This window comes from Nannospalax galili, unplaced genomic scaffold (genome assembly GCF_000622305.1).
Source record: "Nannospalax galili isolate Female #2095 unplaced genomic scaffold, S.galili_v1.0 scaffold31, whole genome shotgun sequence".
Classification (NCBI taxonomy): Eukaryota; Metazoa; Chordata; class Mammalia; order Rodentia; family Spalacidae; genus Nannospalax; species Nannospalax galili.
Genome location: NW_008332149.1, coordinates 918,059 through 940,558, shown reverse-complemented (window position 1 = coordinate 940,558; position 22,500 = coordinate 918,059). Strand labels below are relative to the sequence as shown.

At 45.6% G+C, this 22,500-nt stretch overlaps 2 protein-coding genes across 3 annotated transcripts in view; both read left to right on the top strand.

Moving 5' to 3' along the window:
• The window catches only part of Hmx2 (H6 family homeobox 2), a 7,445-nt gene extending 3,443 nt beyond the window's left edge, over positions 1 to 4,002 (top strand). The window contains exons 2-3 of the mRNA XM_008827253.1: positions 2,190 to 2,458; positions 3,335 to 4,002. Of these exons, the coding sequence (XP_008825475.1) occupies positions 2,191 to 2,458; positions 3,335 to 3,885 (819 nt within the window). The 5' untranslated portion in view covers position 2,190 and the 3' untranslated portion in view covers positions 3,886 to 4,002. The remainder of the gene's footprint in view (positions 1 to 2,189; positions 2,459 to 3,334) is intronic.
• Positions 4,003 to 7,819: 3,817 nt separating this feature from the next.
• Bub3 (BUB3 mitotic checkpoint protein) lies at positions 7,820 to 19,192 on the top strand. Of its 2 annotated transcripts, none has more exons than XM_029560715.1 (8): positions 7,820 to 7,980; positions 8,210 to 8,404; positions 8,831 to 8,900; positions 10,381 to 10,532; positions 12,895 to 13,053; positions 14,979 to 15,156; positions 15,382 to 15,598; positions 17,720 to 19,192. In XM_029560715.1, exons 2-8 carry the CDS (start codon positions 8,210 to 8,212, stop codon positions 17,727 to 17,729), a joined length of 981 nt encoding a protein of 326 aa, XP_029416575.1. In that variant the 5' UTR covers positions 7,820 to 7,980; the 3' UTR covers positions 17,730 to 19,192. The 2 variants fall into 2 exon arrangements, with proteins under 2 accessions (XP_029416575.1, XP_008825474.1); XM_008827252.3 differs by having other exon boundaries at positions 16,552 to 19,192.
• The last annotated feature ends 3,308 nt before the right edge of the window (positions 19,193 to 22,500 follow it).

Below are 22,500 nucleotides of genomic sequence, written 5' to 3'. Positions count from 1 at the left end.
TGAGCAATTTCCTGCATGTTCCTAGCACCCAGTGCTTACTGGTTCAGAAAGGCTCTACTTACTTTGAGATTTCTTCCTCATTGGAGTAGTGGTTCCTGACTCCCAAGTTGGCCAGCCAGTTCTCTTGTGGGGGGGTGGCCGCCTAGACTTCAGCCTCGAAGACCGCAGAGGGTGCCTTCGATGCCAATGGTTAGTGGGGGTATTGGACATTTCTTTTCTGGAACTTCCCCTCTACCTCTGAGGGAGTACCCCGGACGCTGCGATCAGGCCCAGGAGCCTGCGCCATGGCCGGGGAGAGCAAGACGCACAAATTGTATTTCAGCGCCGGGTCCTTCCGGGTTAATGAGCTGACACCATGATTAAAGCTGACCATTTGTAATGTGTCTCGACCCGGCCGCCGAGCCCTGAAGAGGTTAATGTGGTGACGGAGGCCGGCACCTGCCCCTCGCTAGCCTCCTGGGCCCCCGCCCCCTCCCCTGCCCCTGTCCCGGCTGCGCCACCGACCCCTAATCAATTAGCCCATTAACGAGCCCTTTGAGGAGTTAAGTAGGGAGAGTTCTGCCACGGGCAGGGCCGCAGTCGGTAACTCACCGCAGCTAATGATATTATAAGCGCTTTACTCAATAACCCGGGAGCGGTGCAGGCGAGGTTGGAACTGCACCGTCACGGTACAGTCTGGACGTTTGTGGGAACCGATTCCACAGCCTCTCCTTACTCTCGCCTCATCTGGGGGGTGTCTTAGGAACAGGACTCTTTCGATCTCTTGATTGAGAGGGCAGAGGCTGAAGCCTCCGGAGTGGAGAAGCCCGGGCGCCTTGGGCCTCTATAAAGCTTGTGTAGATAACTGCCTCAAATCCTTTTGCTTGCTGGGATGATTCTAGATCAGGTAACAGGTGATCTAGGGATTAAACAGGCAAGAGCCAGGGCTCAGAGTGAGGCCATGGGAAGAAAGGAGAGCACCAGGGTTTATTCAGCTCCACCTTGACCTCTAAAAGGGAAGCAATATTGCCCTCAATTTTGGGAATGAGGAAAGCAAGGCTTGCAAACTCTATCTTGCCCAAGGTCGTCTTGCTCGTATTTGAAGAGACTCTGCCCAATTCTAAAACATCTCTATAGTTGTTTCTCTTCTTTTTCCCAAGAGCAACGCGTTTCTATTTTTTGTAGCCATCCTGAGACCGCTAATATTTACCTCTCTCCCCTCCAAATAAGCTTCATTTACGGTGGGGGAAGGCAGACTGTGTGCTACTCCGCCAAAGTTTAGGAAATAACTATCATGCCCTCCTGGGTTTTTGCATTTTCCCACCCCCAAGGGACCGGGTCTTCAAAACAGGAGAAGGGAGCTGGTGATGGTAAGGAGTTCGCCTGAGGGCATAGAGGCTTCCCCTTTCCAAAATCCAGTGGCGTCGGTTGGCCAGTGACAGGGGAGGGGTCAGCAGATGGAGGGAGGCCAAAGTCTCCTCCTGTGTCCTCCAGCTACTCTCTAGGGACTTGCATCTCTGAGCCCCTGGGTGTTAATTTACCCCAGCCCAACGCGGGCTGCCTTGGGTCAGCATATCTGCCGGCTCCCCCAAGGCTGGAACCGGTGGAAGGCTCTGGAGGGTGGCGGCAGCCCGTGGGAGCATCTGGGATGCGCAAGGACCCCTTGCCAAAAGAGCTGTCGGGTCACTCCAGCTCTGGAGAGGCTAGGGTCCAAGCCAGGGTAAAGACCAGGAACCAGGGCTGGATTTTAAGCTGCCTTCGGCCCCAGATGCCCGGGGCTGGGCAGAGTCGTTGCCCGCCAGGTACTGGGCGTGCTCCGGGCGCTCACCGGTACGGTGCGCTGGGCCCCAGCTTTTTAAAAATTTCCGGGGCCGCTTCGCAGCGCTGCGATTGGCCGCGATCGGGTAACCTCTATGCAAATGAGGCCGCGCCGCCTCTGCGTCGCCCGAGACCGGTGGAGTTGGCAGGCGAGGAAGGGACATTCGCACCGGGGCTGGGCGGGCTCACCCAGAGCCGGGCGGGCAGGGACCCCGGCGCAGTGGTCCGGTGCCTGCGCGTCCCGGCGCGCAAGGGACGCCTCGCCAGTTCCGTCGCCCCCTCCCCCTGACATTCCTCCCCGCCCCTCCCCCTGCCTGCCTGCATTCACCACCATCCACCCTGATCATCTCTAAAGGGAGTTCTCGGTTTCCTCCGATTTCTTATGAACCCAGGATGGGCAGCAAGGAAGATGTGGTCAAGGGATGTCCGGCGGCCGGTGGCGTCTCCAGCTTCACCATCCAGTCCATCCTGGGCGGGGGCCCTTCCGAGGCACCGCGGGAGCCCGCCGGCTGGCCGGCCAGGAAGCGCAGCCTGTCGGTGTCCTCCGAGGAGGAGGAGCCGGACGAAGGCTGGAAGGCGCCCGCCTGCTTCTGCCCAGACCCGCACGGCCCCAAGGAGCCAGGCCCCAAGCACCATCCCCCCATCCCTTTTCCTTGCCTGGGTAAGGATCGCACGTCGCGAGTCTGGCTGCGCGTGAACGGGAGCCCAGTCGGGGTGCCCCTCCAAGACTCCGGAGCCGGGCACCCTCCGGGCACAGCTGCGGCCGTTGGGAGTCCAGGGCAGAGGGGAGGGGACCCTGCGCCAGCCGTGCCTCTTCTGGAGGGCGGGCGCTGGGAGAAGTAGGAAAGTACCGACCCAGGGAGGCTCGGGCGGTCAGGGGAAGACTGGGTTGGAAGGAGTGTGGACCAGAGCGGGCCAGGAGCTCTGCGGTAGGTGCACGGACGCTGACCACTGTCTTTTCGCACCCGGGATACTTTCCCCGACCCAAGATCTGCAGGTCATATCTGGGCGTTCTGTCTATCCAGCATTCTCTTTGCGTCTTTTCCCTCCTCTCTGTCTCTTAGAGTGATTAGCACTCTAAGATGATTGACAACGGTGCTGTTCAGAGATGGTTCTTCTTTGTAACATCTGAGCGAGGAGAGCCCGGGTCAGTCCTTGGCATGACTTCCAAAGAAACGGCCTGTAAATCGATGTCACCCTGTACAGCTGGGGGAATTCTTCCAGCTGAGTTCTTACAAGACAAAAATCTACCTTTAAAACATTGTGTTAATGTCTCCACTCCAGACTTCTTCCCCTGCTACCACCTATACTTTCGTAAGATTGGGAGTAGAGACCGCCAAGATCGGATTATCTGGGCCCTTCTGTTGCTTTGAAAGGCCGCTGGGCTTTGGGTACTAGCTGGAGGCAAAAAGGAGGGGGTTGTTAATAGGGGGTCAAGACTGCAGCTGTCTGTCTGCCAGCCTCTCCTAGTCGTGGGAAGAGCCGAGGGTCTTCTAAGCTCATCAACTCCATGGTCCTGTTTGTCCTTGCCCTCCAGGTACCCCCAAAAACAGCGGAGGCGCGGGGCCCGCGGGCTCGGAGCGCACGCCTTTCCTTTCTCCTCACTCGGACTTTAAGGAAGAGAAAGAGCGGCTCTTGCCGGCCGGATCGCCCTCTCCAGGCCCAGAGCGGCCGAGGGACGGCGGTGCAGAGAGGCAGGCGGGCGCGGCCAAGAAGAAGACGCGCACGGTCTTCTCGCGCAGCCAGGTGTACCAGCTGGAGTCCACCTTCGACATGAAGCGCTACCTAAGCAGCTCGGAGCGCGCCTGCCTCGCGTCCAGCCTGCAGCTCACCGAGACCCAGGTCAAGACTTGGTTCCAGAACCGCCGCAACAAGTGGAAGCGGCAGCTCTCGGCCGAGCTGGAGGCAGCCAACATGGCGCACGCGTCCGCGCAGACTCTGGTGGGCATGCCGCTGGTGTTTCGGGACAGCTCGCTGCTGCGCGTGCCGGTGCCGCGCTCCCTCGCCTTCCCCGCGCCGCTCTACTACCCCAGCAGCAACCTCTCGGCCTTACCGCTTTACAACCTCTATAACAAGCTCGACTACTGAGCCACCCGCCCGCTCCGCGCGCCCCGGCCGCCGACAGCTGCCGGCAGCTTCCCAGGGCTCCGGAGCAGAGCGGAGCGTCGCTAGAAATATTAAGAAATACACCATGTGTATTCATTATGTCTTATTTATGGCCTCTGCCCTACTGTTTTTGTTTCTTTTGTTTTGTTTTGGGTATTTATCTGCATTCCTCACTCCAGGTCGCCTGCTTCCTTACCCAAACCAAAACCAATACGCGTTTGAAAACTATTTTGGAAGGGGCTATTCTCCGGGTGGTGGTGGGAAAGGGAGTTTTGACCAGGTCGGCTTTGGCTGGTAGAAGAAGAAGAAGAAAAAGAAAAGACCAGAGAAACACCAACAAAACCAGATACACTCTTTCCCCCATATATCCACCTGTATAAGTACAAGGACACACGCTCAGCCAAGCCAGGCCCTCTGAGGCTTGGACATCGATCTTAATCACCTCTCTTCGTTCCCTTCATCCCGAGGATGGGTAGGGGTGAAAAAGTACAGATCTGTAAATATTTTTAAAGAGAGAGAAAAAATAAAACGTTTTAAACATCGTTGCTAACTTTGGAGGGGTTGATTGTCCGGCACCAAGGGTTTCTGGATTTTCAGTGGCCGAGCCAGCAGGCGTCTGCGTCTGCAAAGGTACCGTTTTCGCCACAGGAGGGTGGGCCGGGGTCAGAGGTCAAAGGTCTAGACCTAGGCACTGCCCTGGCGGCACGTGGCTGAAGCTGCCTATTCCCACCGCACAGTGCCCAAAGCTGCGGGTTGGGGAGCACTGGGGTTGGAATGCCGATCCCGATTCCGTGCGCCGCTAAAGACAAAGGCGGAGAGACAGGCCTGGCTGCTCAAGTGGTTGCCTTCTGGGAATGAGCCAGGCAGGGATGTGAACGTCTCCCTAGCTCTGGGTTCGCTGTGGGCTTGGCACGCCACGAGTGGCCCGAGCTGTGTGGCGCGCCTCGTGTCCTCCCGCGGAGGGAAGCCGCAGCTCTGCTCCGGGCTGGTAGGGCGTCGCTTGTGGTCTTGAGCCCCGCGCGACCCACTTGCAGCCTTGCACAGTTCCCTGTCCGGTGACACAGTTGCATGCCCTGCACAAAGCTAAGTGATGCCTCAAGGATCACTTCGGCTCAGGAGGGATCCAGGGCGCGTGCGACAAAGGCATTTCCCTGCACACTTTTTGTTAAGTTTGCATTGTGCGTGGCCAAATGGTCGGATCCCCGGCCGGCGCGCGGCGGCTGCTTCTGTATTGAACCCTGACGTGCGGCGGAGGCGCCCGCGGACTTTGGTGCCCAGACACCTGCCGCTGCGCGGGGGAGGCGCTTGCTGCACCCGGAGGATAGCTGCCCTGAGAGTCTTGCAAATCTGCTGCTCCTTTCTCTCCAGATCGCAGCCACCTGTTCCTTGTTAAACGTCGGAAATGGAAGCAGGAGGTTGGAGGAGGGCTATGGCTCAGCACTACGCAGGTGGAGTTCCTTGGTTCTCCGGCCTTGGAACCCGCTGTGGCTGAGCCGGTGCAAGGAGCTGAGAGCCAGCAGCGCCCCCGAACCCTCACTCTTTCTCTAGAAGAAAATCTTTGCTTGGGTGACTTGTCTCTGCACCGAATCATCAAAATTACTTGTATTTTGTAGAAATACATAGAATGTCTGTAAACGTTTATATAACCCGTACTTTTCTCTGAAAAATGCCTGGCCAAAAAGATTTGTCCTGATATTGCCCCCTCCCCCCTTTTTTCTTATTACATTCTATTTCTCAAAACCCCGCAACGATTTCAAGTGACGTCAGACCTGCCAATACTAGGTTGGTTCAATTGCATTTATTTAATTTCAGCCGGGTCCACATCAATAAGCATTTACTGGGGCCCTCCCACATGCTGAGAGCACACACTAAATTTTGGGCAGCCAGAAGAACACAGAAGAGGTGTGTCCGTTTTCTTCTTAATTCATTCCATTTGCAGAGTTTACTTCACTGAAGTTTTCTCATGCCAGTGACTTCCCTCTGATCCGCCACACGGAAACAACCAAATCACTTCAGAGGAATTTCTTGTATAGGGACGTTCCATTCATTTAATTCTGTCTGCATTTTACTAGATCATGATTTAATGATGTTTAATAGTAGTGGGTCACTATATTTTCTTGCTTACTCCTCGTATAAGAAGTGATTTCCTCCAGTAGGCTCTTAATGACAGTAAATTTGCCTTTCTGATTTTAGGGGATGGCTCTTTCCTAGTTATCAAATCCTGTATATTTCTCAGTCTTCAATAATCAAGAAATTAGCAGTGACAGGTGACTCACCAGTGCAATTTCCTTCTAGGAATTTTTTAAATAGGTAACTAAATATTATATACATGCACACACACACACACTTTGCATTTGTGTCTAAAAATGTTCAAGATTCTAGTGTTGCCTGATTTCCCAGCTCAAGTCTATCAATTCATTTGAATAATCAGCAAAATAATCACTCTTGTTTCAGGCTCTAAACTGGATTTAAAAGATTGACGTTTCCTAAAACTGGAATAGAGTCGGGCTGCAACTGCATGCCCAGAGGGACCTGAATCATACACACACTGGATAATGAAATACACTTAGATTTTATTAGCAGGTAATTTATGCTCAGAATCTGGAAACACTAATAGGATTAAATAAACAACTGGGAAAGAGAACCAAATAAGTCAAGAGATAAAATTATTTTGCTAAAGTTAGAATGCAAATGAGGCACTGCATTTAAAGAATTTGAACTTGACCACTGACTTGTTGGAAGAGAGGAAAGAACCAAACACCAGACTAACAGAAGAGGAAAGATGCAGAGGATATCTTAGCAGTAATGTTATCACTGTGATGGGAGGAAGGGATGTCACATGCACATTCTTCAATGCATTTAATTCAGAGTGTGAGCATGCTTAAATATCAACAAATTTTATTAATGTGCCTTAAAGCTAAACACTAATTTTTACAAACAACAACAACAGCAACAAAAACAGTGTAAAAGAAGTTGATGTTATGTATTAAATAGAAACTTTCAGGCAAATTTTGAAGTCCAAGAGCAACCCAGCTTCTACATTCTATTGATTAAGTATTGCTTCTCTTTCATAGAACTAAAATAATCTCTCATTACTGAAGAAACCCTTTGATCCTCATATTTCCGGAGTATTCTAGAAACAGAATATGGAACCTGCAATTCTGCAGTATGGCAGGGTAGTGTGGAAGGGGAGAAGATTGTCATTGTTAGGATCTTTAGAGAACATCCCTAAAAGAGGCTTTTGAACTTTAAAACACTGAAAAGTATTTGTTTCTTGCTCTGTTCACCCTTCTGGATGGGGAATTCTTTCAGGGCAAGGACTGATTTAATTACATATTCCCAGAGCCTCTTACTAGGCCTGGCATACGGGGGGATGCTTTATAATTGTGGAGCTAAAGCATAATAGAAATAAGCATCAGTTCCGATGAGATCAGTAGAACTTAAGAGAAATGAGACTGATTCATAGGTGCGACCCCAGCAAAACGAGGAAAAAAAGGAAGGCAAACAATCCGTTTGACTAGAACAGGTATTTCCTTTAATATATCAAGTTTTGGTTCATTACAAGGGTATATGCACGCCCAGAAAAAGAATAATAATTTAGCTCTACAGTAGTATCAGCCAAAACGGGATTCTGTGTCTGAGACACTGAGAGAGAGGGTTGTGGTCACAAGAGTAGAAAGAAACCATCTTTCCCGCCTCCTCTACGGTGCACAATCAAGGCGGTGGCCCCGAGGAGACTACACCTCCCAGCGTGCAAAGCGCTAATATGGGCGGGCATGAGCGACACATTGATGCGACAGCCCTTGGGAGTTGTAGTTTGCTCTGGCTAGCTTGCTGGGCCCGGCCTCAGCCGGGAGTTACGAAGAAACCACGTGAACGGAAAACCCGCGGTTTCCCTTTGAGCCGGAACAAGATGGCTGCGGAACGGACCAATTAGCAGCTTAGAGCGAGCCGTTTGCTTTCGAAATCAACCAATTGCAGGCCTGCACCGGAGCTTCCTCTTCGTCTTCGGCGCGCAGCCTGCGAGTGCGAGGCGGCGGCGGCGCGGCGGAGACGTTGCTTCCAGCCGAGCACGAGGTAAGCGGCTGAGCGAGGCCGGGCGGCCCTCAGGGTGGTCCCTGTGCTTGCTCGACGTTAAGGTCTGCGGGCCTGGCGGGGGCGGCGCGGAGAGTGGGCGTTCGGGTCCCGCCGCCAGGCCGACTCTGCGCAGGCGCACACGCCCCGTGGGCCTCCCTGCCACAGGTCCCCGCTCCCTGGCCGCTGACCCTGCGGTGCCCGTGCTCAGCCCTTGCTTTTTGTTCTGCAGATGACCGGTTCTAACGAGTTCAAGCTGAACCAGCCACCCGAAGATGGCATCTCTTCGGTCAAGTTCAGCCCCAACACCTCTCAGTTCCTGCTGGTGTCCTCCTGGGACACGTCTGTGCGCCTCTACGACGTGCCCGCCAACTCCATGCGGCTAAAGTACCAGCACACCGGCGCGGTGCTGGACTGCGCTTTCTACGTAGGTGCACCGGGCGGGCGGGCGGGCGGACACAGGCTCCGCAGCGGGCATCCCGCACCGGCTGCATCGCCTCCCTTGAGCCTCGAGTATACCAGCTAGTCTGTTTAGTATTATTACTATGTTTTTTCCTTCCTAATTTCAGTCTTCCATTTCAAGTTAAAGACTTGGGTAAACTTTCTGGACATAACCGTATTTGAAATTTGCAAGACTTATTTATCTGCCTTATGAAAAGAAAGGACTAGAAGGAATGCATGCTAAATTTTAGTTGCTGGTGTGAATGATTAGTTTTTGTGACTTCCTACAAGTTCACAGTACTCTAGTGTGTATTGCTCTGAATGTAACAGGAGCAGTTGGCTTTAGAACAGCGATTATGAAATGCTTGCTAATGCCCTGTAACTTTGAAGTGGTTCAAAATTTACTTTGTAGGATCCAACTCATGCCTGGAGTGGGGGATTAGATCATCAGCTGAAGATGCATGATTTGAATACTGATCAAGGTAATACGACTCCATTTTTTTGGCCAGTTTTTCTTTGCTAGGGTATTAGGGTATAAATGTTTATTTAGAAAGAGTAGTTGATGAACTGCTTAGTTTCTTAGATGCTTAGATACAGGCGAAAACATGGTTTTGACTGTTGGTGTTTAAGTGACCACAAAATGAGCATTTATTTTTGCTGTACAGCTCATTTTGACCACCGTCTTAAGTGTTTACAAGTGACACTTAAGCATTTGACTTTTACCTTGTCTTTAGATGTAGACTAGATCCAGTCATGTCTGTGATTTATTAGGATTTCCCAGAACTGTTTGGTATTTTAATGTTGTCTCTTCAAAAACAAATTTAAACCAAAGTTCATTTTTAGAAATATGTAATAAAATAGCCAATCATGTTTACATGAGTCCTGATTTTATATACTTAGCAGAATATATTTCAGTTACATTTCTAAAAATACTTTTCTTAGAGGTTCACACATGAAATGACTGGCCCTCATTTTGATGATCTCATGAGGCAGAAAGTGTCTCCACTGAGCTCCCTGAGCATTTGTCTGCCCCGTATTAGATGTGCATGTACTTGAAAGAGTGCCAGGGTATAAAGATGGAACCATGAGGCTGAGTTGAACAGTAGGAGGATGGACGGGGAAGATAGGTAACGTGTCAAAAAAAGGTGTCCAAGCTGGGTGTGATGGTGCACACCTGTAACCCACGTTGGGAGGCAGAGACAGGAGGATCAGAAATTCAAACCTAGCCTGGACTGCATGAGATTCTATCTTAAAAAAAAAATGCCTCTTTGGAAAATGCTTTTGTATGAAAGTCCCTTTTATATAACATGCATGCTAGGCAAACACTGCTTGAGCCACATGCCCAGTCCTGTACTGTTCATCCTTGTAGCCTTAGGTCACATAGTAGACTTCAGTAGATGGGAATTGAATGATTAAATGAGATCTGAAGCTTGAAATTGATGGGAAAGAAATTATGTAGTAAAATTTGACCTACCAGGAAAACCAAGTGGACTAATTTAGAGACCTCCCTTTCTCCTTCCCAATCCTGTAACCATATATTCTTAAAAGCATTGGCTTAATGTTTAAGATGAGTGATGTCAAGGTACAGGAAGCCAGAGCTCTCATTCAGCAGTCATAACTGATTTGTGCCACGCCTGGTACTAGATAACAAGCAAAGGTACAGAGTTAAACAGGGTCCCTTATAAGACGTAGACTCAAGTGAAGATGTTAATAATTACCATCTTGATACTCTTTGAAATTTAAGGCAGCTTTGTTATTGGCACGCCAGTGAATTAAACTATGTAGTGTGAAGTGAACAGAGAGGAGTGGATGACTTGGGAGTCATGGAACGATAACAGACACTTCTGTGGAGTTGGATGAGACATTTATTAAAGTTGAGTGTTCTTTAGTTCATTTGAGGAATGTTCGACTAGTTGAGGTAGTAAAGGTTTATAAAGCTTTTTTCTTTCTTTTTTCCAATAGAAAATCTTGTTGGAACCCATGATGCCCCTATCAGATGCGTTGAATACTGTCCAGAAGTAAATGTGATGGTCACTGGCAGTTGGGATCAGACAGTTAAATTGTGGGATCCCAGGACTCCTTGTAATGCGGGGACCTTCTCTCAGCCTGAAAAAGTAGGATTTTTATATTCATCAGAGGTGCTGTGGTCCTGGGAGCAATTTGTTTTGTGGCATGTTTGATGAATATGCTCTTGAATAGTTTAAGAGTTGACAGTCTGTTTTCAGAAACCCAACTACGCAGAAATACTTTAATGCAAAGGGGAATTAACTTGGATTTTGGTCATCTTTTCCTGTCAGTTACATATACGTGTACTGGTGAGTATGAGCTTAAATGAACCTGATTTCCATGTATTGTTAATGCTTTAAATCTTGGGTCTGAGAGGCAGCTCTACCAATTCAGAGAAGTCATTTACCAAGACTCTCTGATTGTCTTAAACTGGGTTTGACGTGCCCAAGCCAGAAAATGGCATGGAGCTTCATCACTCATTTTTATTTGTCACCTGAGGTGTCATTTGAGTTGGTGTCGAGGATGAAATGGGCAGTTATTTCATGTTTAGTGAAAAGGTGTCATCTGGCTTTAACTCCTTGTGCATGTTTAATTGCTGACTTAATTTGAAGGTACTTTGTGAGTGGCACTTTTAAAAACAAACTTTGTACCATTCTAACCTTTGATCTGTGTGATAAATCTGGGTATTCTTGCTCTGTCCTCCTCAGACCTTATCAGGTGGTAGTTAATTTTAAAGATGGATTGTTGTAGCAATTTAAAGATATCCTTCACTTGAGTCTGTTTCCTCAGTGTAAATACACTGTTCAGTTCTTGTTAGCCATCATTACATACAGTAGTGCATCCAAAGAGCCATTATTTTTGTCATCACAGTCGAATCTACTCCTGGCAAGACCTTTGTTCAGAATAAAATAATTGCATTGTTTCTAGTTTTGATTTATGGTTGTGTGTAACATGTTAAGAACTGTGATAAATTGCCAACGGAATATCATATAATGGACAGCCACACTGAATCAAGCTGCTTATTGGTTCAGCAAGGTTCATTATGTCACTTTTTTAAATACTTTCTTTGATAAATGTATATACCTAGTCACTAGTATGACAGTGGTTTTCCTTGATTTATGGTCAGTACGGATAGAAAGCACTATTAAAGCTTGTGTGTCACCTGTGTAGTAAAGATTTAAGGTAAAATTCCTCATATGATTGTACTGTTATAAATCCATCTTTCTGGTTTCTATATTTTTTAAGTTGGTACTTCATATATCTTAGATTTTCCATTTTTTTCTGGAAAACTTGGGTTTCTGAATAAACATTACAATAGTCTTTATATTTAAATATGTAAGCATTAAGTATTTCAATCTTTTTAATTCTTGTTTTTCACCCAGTTGCGTTAGTTGTTGAATTTTAAAGTCATATTGTAGTGACTAGGTTGGGCGTTGTATTGTAACCTAGCCTGTAGCTATAGCCTGGTTAATGTTCTGGTGATCATGAAGAGATGCCTTACCATATCATGGGAGCTCTACTACATTTTTAATAGAAATTCTGCAGGGTTGAAAAATGAATAACAACCTCAGCTCTGGACCCCAAATCTGCATTTTAAAAGAAATAACTTAATATGATCAGAAAGATGTTTTTTGCTGCCTTTTCATGAATTAAATACCTCATGAAATGTTTCTAAGTAACATTTCATTGTAAGTAAGCCACTAAATGTTCTGTTTGTAGGAAATTTTATTATTAGTTATAAAAGGATTTTTGTGGAAGCTTAAATATTGAAGAAGACAGTGCGAGGGGAGAAATAGACAGCTCTCAGGGTGCGAAACGCCTTAGAAGTGTTCTCCCTAGGCTGAGCTTCCTTCCCGAATGCTGAAGGTGACATCAGAGTGTAAGAATTAGCTTTGCCACCTGCAGGACAGCTATCCTTACCTTTAATTTTGCTTTTAGCAAAGCCAATTAAATAGCCAGTCAGTGGTGCTGTCTCCGCCCTTCCTAGGCAGGCCTCTATTCATCAAAGCAGTGGGGAGAAGCCAAGAGTTACAGAGCTGCAAAATGGAATCTTTCAGAAGCTGGTCGGGTCATAGGAAAAGAACTTAGAAAGTGATTGTTTTGTGAAAAGCCAAAAGCTCATTGAAAGGTGTCTTGACTTTATTGTCTCATCCTTGAGTGCATTCTAATATGTCTGTCTTAAATGAAGCAAGAAATGTGGGAAAAGTTGTTTTAGTAACGAAGACCATGAGGTTTCTAAAGCCTCTGCAGACTTACTGGAATGCTCTTTTTGCTTAGTGAGCTTACCAAGAATGCTGCCTGGGCTTGCTAGTTTGTGTAACTCACTTCATTAACTATCTACAATTGATACCTGTGATTGGGAACCCATTCTGCTAACTTTTACGGTTTTAAGGTTAGATGAACTTTGGGAGTAAAATACCACTTTCAGGAAGTGCATGAGTTTTAGCAAGTTTTGATGTCTCCTGAAAGGTGTACACCCTGTCAGTGTCTGGTGACCGGCTGATTGTGGGGACCGCAGGCCGAAGAGTATTGGTGTGGGACCTGAGGAACATGGGCTACGTGCAGCAGCGCCGGGAGTCCAGCCTGAAGTACCAGACACGCTGCATCCGTGCGTTCCCAAATAAGCAGGTACCGGTCTGCCCACCCCTCTCCTGGAATTTCAGAGTAGTGACTTAAAATTCGCTGTTTGATCTGTTCTGGCCTATACATTTTTTTTTTTTTTTTTTTACCCTGAGGCAGGTTCTCCCTGTAGCCCTGGAACTGGCTACAAAGACAAGGCTGGCCTCCATCTTACAGAAAGATCTGCCTGCCTCTGCCTCTGCCTCTGCCTCCTGAGTGCTGAGATTTAAGAGTTCTGGGATTAAAGGCACATGTGCCATCATGCCTAGCTCTACACTCTTTAAAGACAGCCTCCTGTTAAAGGGGAATAGATTTGTTTGTTCTGGGGAAAGATGTTGATGTTCAGAGAGGTCATGTCTGCATAGGTGTAGTTCTTTACCTTGGTATGGGATGCTCGATAACTAATCAAAGAGCTTTGCATATTCCAACTCAAAGCCAGTCAGTTAAAGCTTAAATTTAGAAATTTAGGGTTCTAGAATCCGCTTTTTTAAGTAACTGAGGCTGACCTCAGTTCTGCACTTCTGGCCCCCGCTTCTCCAGTGTTGGGATTACAGGCGTGTTCCTCTTCACACCTGGCTTTTTGTGTGTTTTTAAAAACCTTAATATCAATAGAATTGTTTTTTCACTTAACAATAGACTTTTGTTTTTTTCTTCTTTTAGAACTCCACTGAGCTCAGGGAGTGCCTCACGTGATGGCTGACTTGATGTACAGAGTGGGTCTCCTTCCATCACCACTAAAGTGATTAGCTCCTTCATTATTGAGCGCCCCTTAGGGGAGGCCACCTTTAGAATTCTAGCCCTCAGGAGTCAGAGGCAAGGTGGATTGTGAGTTCAAGGTCATTCTGGGCTATAAAGTGAGTCCTTGTGTCCAGAAAGTTGTAAGGGGAGTTGGTTGTGAGGTGAGCTGCTAAAAGGATATTTTAAGAAGAAATGTCACTTAAAATAGCAGCAATTTGGAACCGTGGCCGTCCTGTAGTAACTGAAGAACGTGAAGCTTTTTAAGCCCATTGTCTTGATGTGTCTCAAGTCTTAAACCTCAAGTGGTAATCACTGTCTATTTCAGGAAGTAAATAGCCACTGAAGCTAAGGAATTGCAGTTAGGGAAACTTAAGAGGTTTAAATATGATTAAAATATGCTTGCATTGCAAAAAGTATTTTTTGTGTCTTTCTGGCTCAGATTTCGTGTAGGATGATCTCTGTCATATAATGGAAGTTTAAAATAGAATCTTACTTAAAAAATGGAGATGACTCCGAGGGTAAAGGTACTTTTTCCCAAGCCTGAGGACCTGCGTCTGTCCCTAGGACCTACATGGTGGACACAGACACACACACAAATGTAATTTAAAGCTTTTTAAAATAGGATTTTATTGAGTTCTTTTTCTGTAAGCCGTTTTTGAGAATGAAAGTCTGGGTTTGTGCAAACCTGACAAGCTGAATAGTGTGTGCAAGAGGCAAAATGACTGAGATGGAAGACTGGGGTTCCGGTTTGTTTGGATTATTGATGGTCCTGATGATGAGGGAAACAGTTATTAAAGTTAGAGATGAAGAGGCTGTGGTTTGTAGAAGAGCGGGTTTTAAGTGAGGGAACAAATTTGAGTCCCCTTCTGGGCAGGAAGCAAATGATACTAAAACTTACAATTCTTGTTTATGTTTGACAAAACAAATTGTCATTTTTTGATGCAATGTGCTAGGCACTGGTACAGTGGAGAAAAGCAAGTGATGGTAAACAGCCTTAGTCCTTACAGAACCGGAGTTAGTGTATGGCACTTTACAGAGATGTCATAACTATGTGAATACAGCTTAAACACTTTGTTAAACCTGACTGAACCTTCATTTATGAAGTAATCATCTTTATTATGGATTGAATTCGGGAAGTAGTGCCTTGTTTCTAGAAGGTGGATTTTGCTATTTTTGTCTTGCTTTCCTCCTGGCAGGGTTATGTATTAAGCTCTATTGAAGGCCGAGTGGCAGTTGAATACTTGGACCCAAGCCCTGAGGTGCAGAAGAAGAAGTATGCCTTCAAGTGCCACAGGCTGAAGGAGAATAACATAGAGCAGATCTACCCAGTCAATGCCATTTCGTTCCACAATATCCACAACACATTTGCCACAGGTAAAGTATGGCATGCTAACCTTTGTCTGATTTTAAGATTGCATACCATTTATGCTTAGGCAGAATTATTTTTTAAGAATTTCTGCTTGTTTTGAAAAAAATCTGTTACAGTGCTTCTTGGGGAAATGTAATTTCAGTGACCTTAAAATGACTTGTTTGTTAAGATAATAGTTATTTTAGTATCTGGTATTGAGAGCCATTTTAATTATTTAAAATCACTTGCAGGTGGTTCTGATGGATTTGTCAATATTTGGGACCCATTTAACAAAAAGCGACTGTGCCAGTTCCATCGGTACCCCACCAGCATCGCATCACTTGCCTTCAGTAGTGATGGGACTACGCTTGCAATAGCATCATCATATATGTATGAAATGGATGACACAGAACATCCCGAAGATGGTATCTTCATTCGCCAAGTGACAGATGCAGAAACAAAACCCAAGTGAGTATGCGTCACCTGTGCTCGAGCCTTGTCTTGCATTCAACCCAGGATTTATTAATTTTTCTAAATTCATGAATAGCATTGTTGATGCCTGCTCGATATTACAGCTGACTGTAGGGCTGGAGTTGATTTTATCTTGTTCTCCCAAGCTTTCAATATCCGTAGGTTGATAGACGTCTGATGGATAAAATTGTGCCTAGTTGTTTTGTGGAGAAGAATGTCAAACTCCCCTTCTTCTTGAATAGACTATTATTTGACTCTCTGGAGTTCTAACTAGCTCATTGCTTCAAAATTAAGTCAAGGAATTCAAGAATAATTTATTTTAGTAAATTCTATTTAAGATATTTAAGAATTCGAACTGCCAAAAATCTTTCCTCTCCATGGAGGTTGTTTCTGTAATATTTACACAAAGTGAGTGACCTTCCGGTCTTACTGGAAACCCAGAGTAATGGCTTTGCTCAGATAGCAAATTTCCTCAGTTTTGAAGTTTTCATGGATGCCCTGACTGTGGGTTCTAACTCTTGACTGAAAGGAGGAACCATCTGCATTTTTGATAGCAGCAAAGCAAAGCTTTTTAGTCAGCTACCTCTGTAAGGCTTGTGAGACCTTGGAGGCTTAGGCACATCCTTCACCTAAAGTGCCTGCCCCATGTATTTGTCCTAGTCCTTTCCCTCTGTCCCCAGGCCCTGGAAGAAAGTCCTCAATAAATAGTGTGGAATAAATGAGTGCTTGTGGGATTTCTGTAATTGTCTGAATTAAACTGTATATGGTATCCTTGTGAAATTTGCTGGGCTCCTGAGAAGGCAGAGTTTTAAATGCTATAGAAAAGTTTTAGAATGTGAAGCCTGTTGGATAAAGGGCTTATGTTTGCTTTTAATCTGTCACTTTTGTATTTCCTGTCCTGGCTGGCCATTTTGATCTCATGCTGTTCTTTTTTTCTTTTGAACTTGTAGGTCACCATGTCCTTGACAAGATTTCATTTACTTAAGTGCCATGTTGATGATAATAAAACAATTTCTACTCCCCAATGGTGGATTTATTATTGTTAACAAAGAAACCAGGGAAATAACTAATTTTAATACTCTAAGAACCTGAAAATAATGGAAAAGAGATTTTTATTGTTGTTTTTTTAATAAACATTTAAGTGCATGAGATGGTTTGATGGTTTGCTGCATTAAAGGTATTTGGGCAAACAAAATTTGAGGGCAGTGACTGCACTTTTGAGAATCGATTTTGACCTTGGTTTTTCTTTCCAATGTGGAAATAAATGTAAGTAGAGGTGGTAGAAATCCCTTTGCTTTCTTTCTGGACCTTAAATGGTAAAGGAAAAGGCTCTTGAGCCATTGATTCCTTTGCTGGTGATAGTTGCTAATTCGAAAGCTGCTTCAGACTGCCTCATGAGGAGGTTAATCTACAATTAAACAATATTTCCTCTTGGCCGTCCATTATTTTCTGAAGCAGATGGTTCATCATTTCCTGGGCTGTTAAACAAAGCAAGGTTAAGGTTAGACTCTTGGGAATCAGCTAGTTTTCAATCTTATTAGGGTGCAGAAGGAAAACTAATAAGAAAACCTCCTAATATCATTTTGTGACTGTAAACAATTATTTATTAGCAAACAATTGATCCCAGAAGGGCAAATTGTTTGAGTCAGTAATGAGCTGAGAAAAGACAGAACACATCTGTGTATTTGGAAAAATAATTGTAACGTAATTGCAGTGCATTTAGACAGGCATCTATTTGGACCTGTTTCTATCTCTAAATGAATTTTTGGAAACATTAATGAGGTTTACATATTTCTCTGACATTTATATAGTTCTCATGACCATTTCAGTTGCCCAGCCGCTGGTGATTAAGGTTAAAAAGAAAAATGACAGTGAGAATGAGATTCATTTTGATGTAATGTCTTGTACCAGAACACGAACTTAGGTTGGCCTTTTTAAAGTATTTCTAAGTAGTGTTTTTATTGTCAGACTTTTTCATTTGCATTATTTGTAAATGTATGTCTCTGAAAAAGATCTAAATCTTTGCTGAAATTTATTTTGTACATGATGCAAGTATTTCAACGAGGAATTAGTGTTAAGTCTAAACGAATCTTTTGAAATGTATTTTCTTCATTGCAGGTCCACCTAATCATCTGGTGAAAGTGGTTTCTCTGTGGAAAGCCTTGTTTGCTTCCTACAAACACATGTTTATCCCCTAAGGGGTGGTTGTAGTCATGTGGACATGTTTAGTATGTGGATTTCTGTTTTCTGCCTTAACAGAGACTTGTCTGTGTACTCCGTGAAACCTTGTTCAGGGTGGGGCATCTTTGTGTCCTTGTACAGTAGTTTGAAGAATTCCCCTGCCTCTAGCAAGCCGAGTTACTGTTCATGAGCATTTGAGCTCTTTGTAGCACAGTCTAAACCTGTTATTTTCCTCCTGTCTAATAAATCAGAAACTTGGAACTTTTTGGATGTTTTTAAGATATTGGTAATTAATGTCATTTATTACATGAATAGGTTTCTCTTAAGTGATGAGTGCTCTTCATCAAGGGCATGTTGAGGATGACCTTTCACCTTTACGCCTCCTCTGCCTCTCTTGATTATGTCTACTCTTATACATTGGGGATTCAGTCCTGGATAAAGTGATCTGTTGGAGCTCAGCTGTACTCCCTCGGAGGATCAGTGGAGCCTTTGAGCCAACTCTGCGCCTCCCCTCAGGACATGCCCAGACTGGCAACTCGGCATCTGTTGGCAGAATTCTAGTGTTGCCAGCTCCATAGAGCACACAGCTCACACATCTCTGTGCCGATGGAATCGTCATCTGCTTGTGGAGAGCCAGATGACAGGCCCTTCTGAACTTATCCATCAAATACTAAATCAAAGTAAAGCCCTTGGGATGGTAAATAATGTAATAGCCAGGAACCGATGGGTGGTGTTGGTTCTTAGTGTAATTATGTGCTTTTCAAAGTTAGAACCAATTGGTTGAGAGCACGGTATAAGTTTAAGACATTGTCTAACTGAAGGAGAGCTAATCTGGTGGTGTTAAGATAGCAGATTAAAGCCATGTGGTGGACTTGGTTTTGAAGGTGCCGTATGGGAGAGCGTTCTTGATGGTTCGGTTTGGATGTCCTCCTGCCTCTTGAAATCCAGTGTGGTTCCGCCCCAACCCTCATGTCCCCTGCATACTGCTTACCCAGCTCACTTTCATGGTGGCCCAATTTATTTTTTATAGCTGCCATTGCCCGGTTTCTCAGGCGTAGTTACCTAGCCATTTTCAGGGGTTCTCCTTACCTGTCTTTTAGGTGCCCCTTCAGTTTCTGCCTGGTGCTAGTGTTCCCAGTCTTTGGGTCAGTCTTTCACATTGCAACTCGTCCCTCAATCCTTTGCTTCCTACAGCACTGACATTTCAAGGATTTTAGCTGTGCAGAGCACAAATCAGTGACGTGACTGAAGGTTTATTGATAACACGTTACCCTTTCTGCATGTGGAGTATCTGATGTGCATGTTTCCTTTTATGGTGCTTTGAATTTATTTTTCAATAAATGCATTGCTACCTGTAATTTTTAGAAACTGTGTTGCAAGATTAAAAAACCCAACTTCTGTCATGCCATACTTGGAGTCTGCTAGTGTTTCTATTTCTCTCTCTCTCTTTTTTTTTTTTTTTTTGGTCTTTTTGAGACAGGGTCTCCCAGTAGCCCCAGCTGTCCTGGAACTTATATGTAGACCAGGCTGGCCTTGAACTCACAAAGATCTGCCTGCCTCTCTGCCTCCCGAGTGCTGGGATTAAAGGCGTGCACCACCATGCCCGGCTCTATTTCTCTCTTTTTAAAATAAGTCTGCCTCCCGAGTGCTGGGATTAAAGGCGTGCACCACCACGCCTGGCTCTATCTATTTCTCTCTTTTTAAAATGTTTTTTTTTTTTAAATTTTATTTTTATGTGTATGAGTGTATTGCCTGCATGTTGTGTAAGTGCACCTGTGTTGGGCAATGCGGAGGTCAGAAGAAGACATCAAATTCCCCCGGAACTGGAGTTACAGACAGTTGTTAGCCACCATATGGCTGCCGGGAACCGAACCTGGGTCCTCTGCATGAACAGTCTCCCCAGCCCTGTATCCCGCTCTCATAGTAGCCTTTTAGTAATGGCATAGAAAGCTTGCTTCCAAAGCTTCAGCTATCAGGAAGGGACTGTTGACATAATGTGTTCTCAGGAAAATGGGGGCTTCTCTTTACTCAGAATTCTGGCAAGTAGCGGAGAACCTGTGGTTCTGAGCCCCACTTGTGGGAGGTGAAAAGTGTTCGGCTGGTTGGGCTTTGTTAGAAGGCTGAGGCTCGACTGCCCCTTTTGGCTTTGGTGTCTGGCCTTTCCCTGTTTCCCCTTGGTTATCTGTTAAACGCTAGTGGATTTTTGTTTTTGTTAGTTTGTGCAATGTTTTTTTTGTTTTGTTTTGTTTTGTTTTTGTTTTAACTTTTTGAGACAGGGTCTCCCTGTAGCCCCAGCTGGCCTGGAAATCGCAATATGGACCAGGCTGGCCTTGAACTCAGATCCTCCTGTCTCTCCCTCCCAGATACTGGGACTACAGGTGTATGCCACCACGCCTGGCTAATGCTGTGGTTTTAATCTAGGCCTGGAGTATGCTAGGCAAGTGTCATACCACTGAGCTCTATACCCTGGGTCCTATTTATTTAAAGTTTTAAAAAATTGCATTTATTGTCTGGCATGGTGGCACATGCCTTTAATCCTAGAACTGGGGAGGCAGAGGCCGAGGCCAGACAGAGCTGTTTGAAAAAAAAGAAAACAAAATATTTGTGTGTGTGTCGTGTGTGGACATGCCACAATGAGCCGTGGCGGTCAGAGAACAGCTTTGTTAGTTGGAATCTACATGCTGGAAGGAGAACCTAACAAAGTTATATTGAACTCAGGTTGTCACTAAGACATCCTGCTGGCCCTTACTATGTGTGTGTGTGTGTGTGTGTGTGTGTGTGTGTGTGTGTGTGTTCTAGGTTGAGCAGTCTAGGCCTTGAATTTGGTGATCCTTCTGTGATCCCTAGTGAGATTATAGACCTGTGTCTCAGTCCTGGCAAACTAGCATTTCCTAAGGCATTTTCATTTTCAGTGAAAAAGATTCTGTGGTCAAGGAAGACATTTCCCTGTGTGGAGAGTCCACATACAGCCTCCCCAGAGCCTGGAGAGCCCTACCAGCAGGATGGTCCTTATATGTTTGTGTGTCTTGTGAGTGAATTCCATGTGTGTGCAGGCTGGAGGCCAGAAGAGGCCTGTTAAATCCACTAGTTACAGGTGGTTGCCTGAAATGAGTACTGGGACCTGAAATCCTCCAAGAGCAGCACGTGCTCTGAACTCAATCTCTAGCGCCCATCCACCCCATAGATTTTTTTAATTTGGTGCCCTTGACTTCCTTTGACCTGCAAGTCTGCTGTCTGCTTGGTGCTGTACCCCCAACCTGCAATCATTTTACCCCTTCCCATTCTCAGAAAGTACTGGAATTTTGATACACTATGCGCTGGGCTAGGGGCTGGAGAGACCATCCAGCTGTTAGGAGCACTGGTTGCTCTTTCAGAGGACCCAAGTTTGGTTCCCATCATTTACATGGTGGCTGACAATAGTCACTAACTCCATTTCCAGGAGATCTGATGCCCTCGTCTGACCTCTGGGCATCGCACACCCATGGTACACTTACATACATATACAAAACACTCATACACGTAAAATAAAAATATGTAGTTACAGAAAAAAGAGCTAGGCTGTTTAACCGTAATTGCCAGTCTCGGTAGTCTGCTCTTTCCAGATTTTTTCAGGTTTCAAATTGAACTTGGAAGGTCTTGTTCAAGGTACCTGTCCTATTTACTTTGTATTGGTGTGATAAAACACCGACCAAAACCAACTTGGGGAGCAAAGTGTTCATTTCATCTTACGTCTTACAGTCCATCATGGGAATCCAGGACAGGAGCTCAGGACAGGAACCTGGAGGCGGCAAGTGCTCTTAACCTGCTGAGCCATCTCTCCAGCCCCTGGTGATCACTCTTAATGTCTGAGGTCCTTTAAAACAGGCAACCGTGACACCTGTGACTTCCACTTTAAACAGGAAGGAGCCCAGGACCCTGTGTGATCACCAAGCCACCTCAGTGGCATGTCCTGTCACTGTTGCGGGTTGAATCTGCTCTTCACTAGGACGGCCCTTTGAATCTTGGAGTCGAGCCTTGATTCTGACTTTGGTGCCTAATTCTTTGCATTCCTAGGTAAATTAATTTCTTCATCTATAGTATGAAGGTGATACTTAGCTTTTAGCATTATGAACAAGTAGTAAACTTTACCAGGATGTACCAGACATGGTGAATGAAACCCTCTCCTGTCTGGGGATGAAACTTAGTGGCTGGACCCTTGCTTCATGTGTGCGAGGCTCTGGGTTCAGTCTCCAGCATGGAAAGAAAAATTAGATGTAATTAACTGGTCAACTGACTTATTTTAGTATTTTTCATAGGTTGGTATGGTTCTCGGGTGATTGTTGAATCCCTAATTATTAAATATGTCAGTGTATTTTAAAAACCTGAATGAAAATAAATGCAGATCACATCTATAAACCACCACATAGTTTTAAAATGTTCAGTATGTTGTCCCGTTTTAAAATAACTTGAAGCCTCGTTGCTCTTTACGCACCCTGTTCCCATTTTTATATTATTTATTTTTATTTTATGTGTATGAGTGTATTGCCTGCATGTAAGTGAGTGCACTGTGTCGTGCAATGCCGCAGAGGTCAGAAGAGGGCTTTGGATTCCCCTGGAACTGGAGTTAAGGACGGTTTGTAGCCGCCATGTGGGTGCTGGGAATCGAACCCATGTACTCTGCAAGAGGAGTCAGTGCTCTTAACCGCTGAGCCATCTCTCCACCCCCGTGTACAGTATTC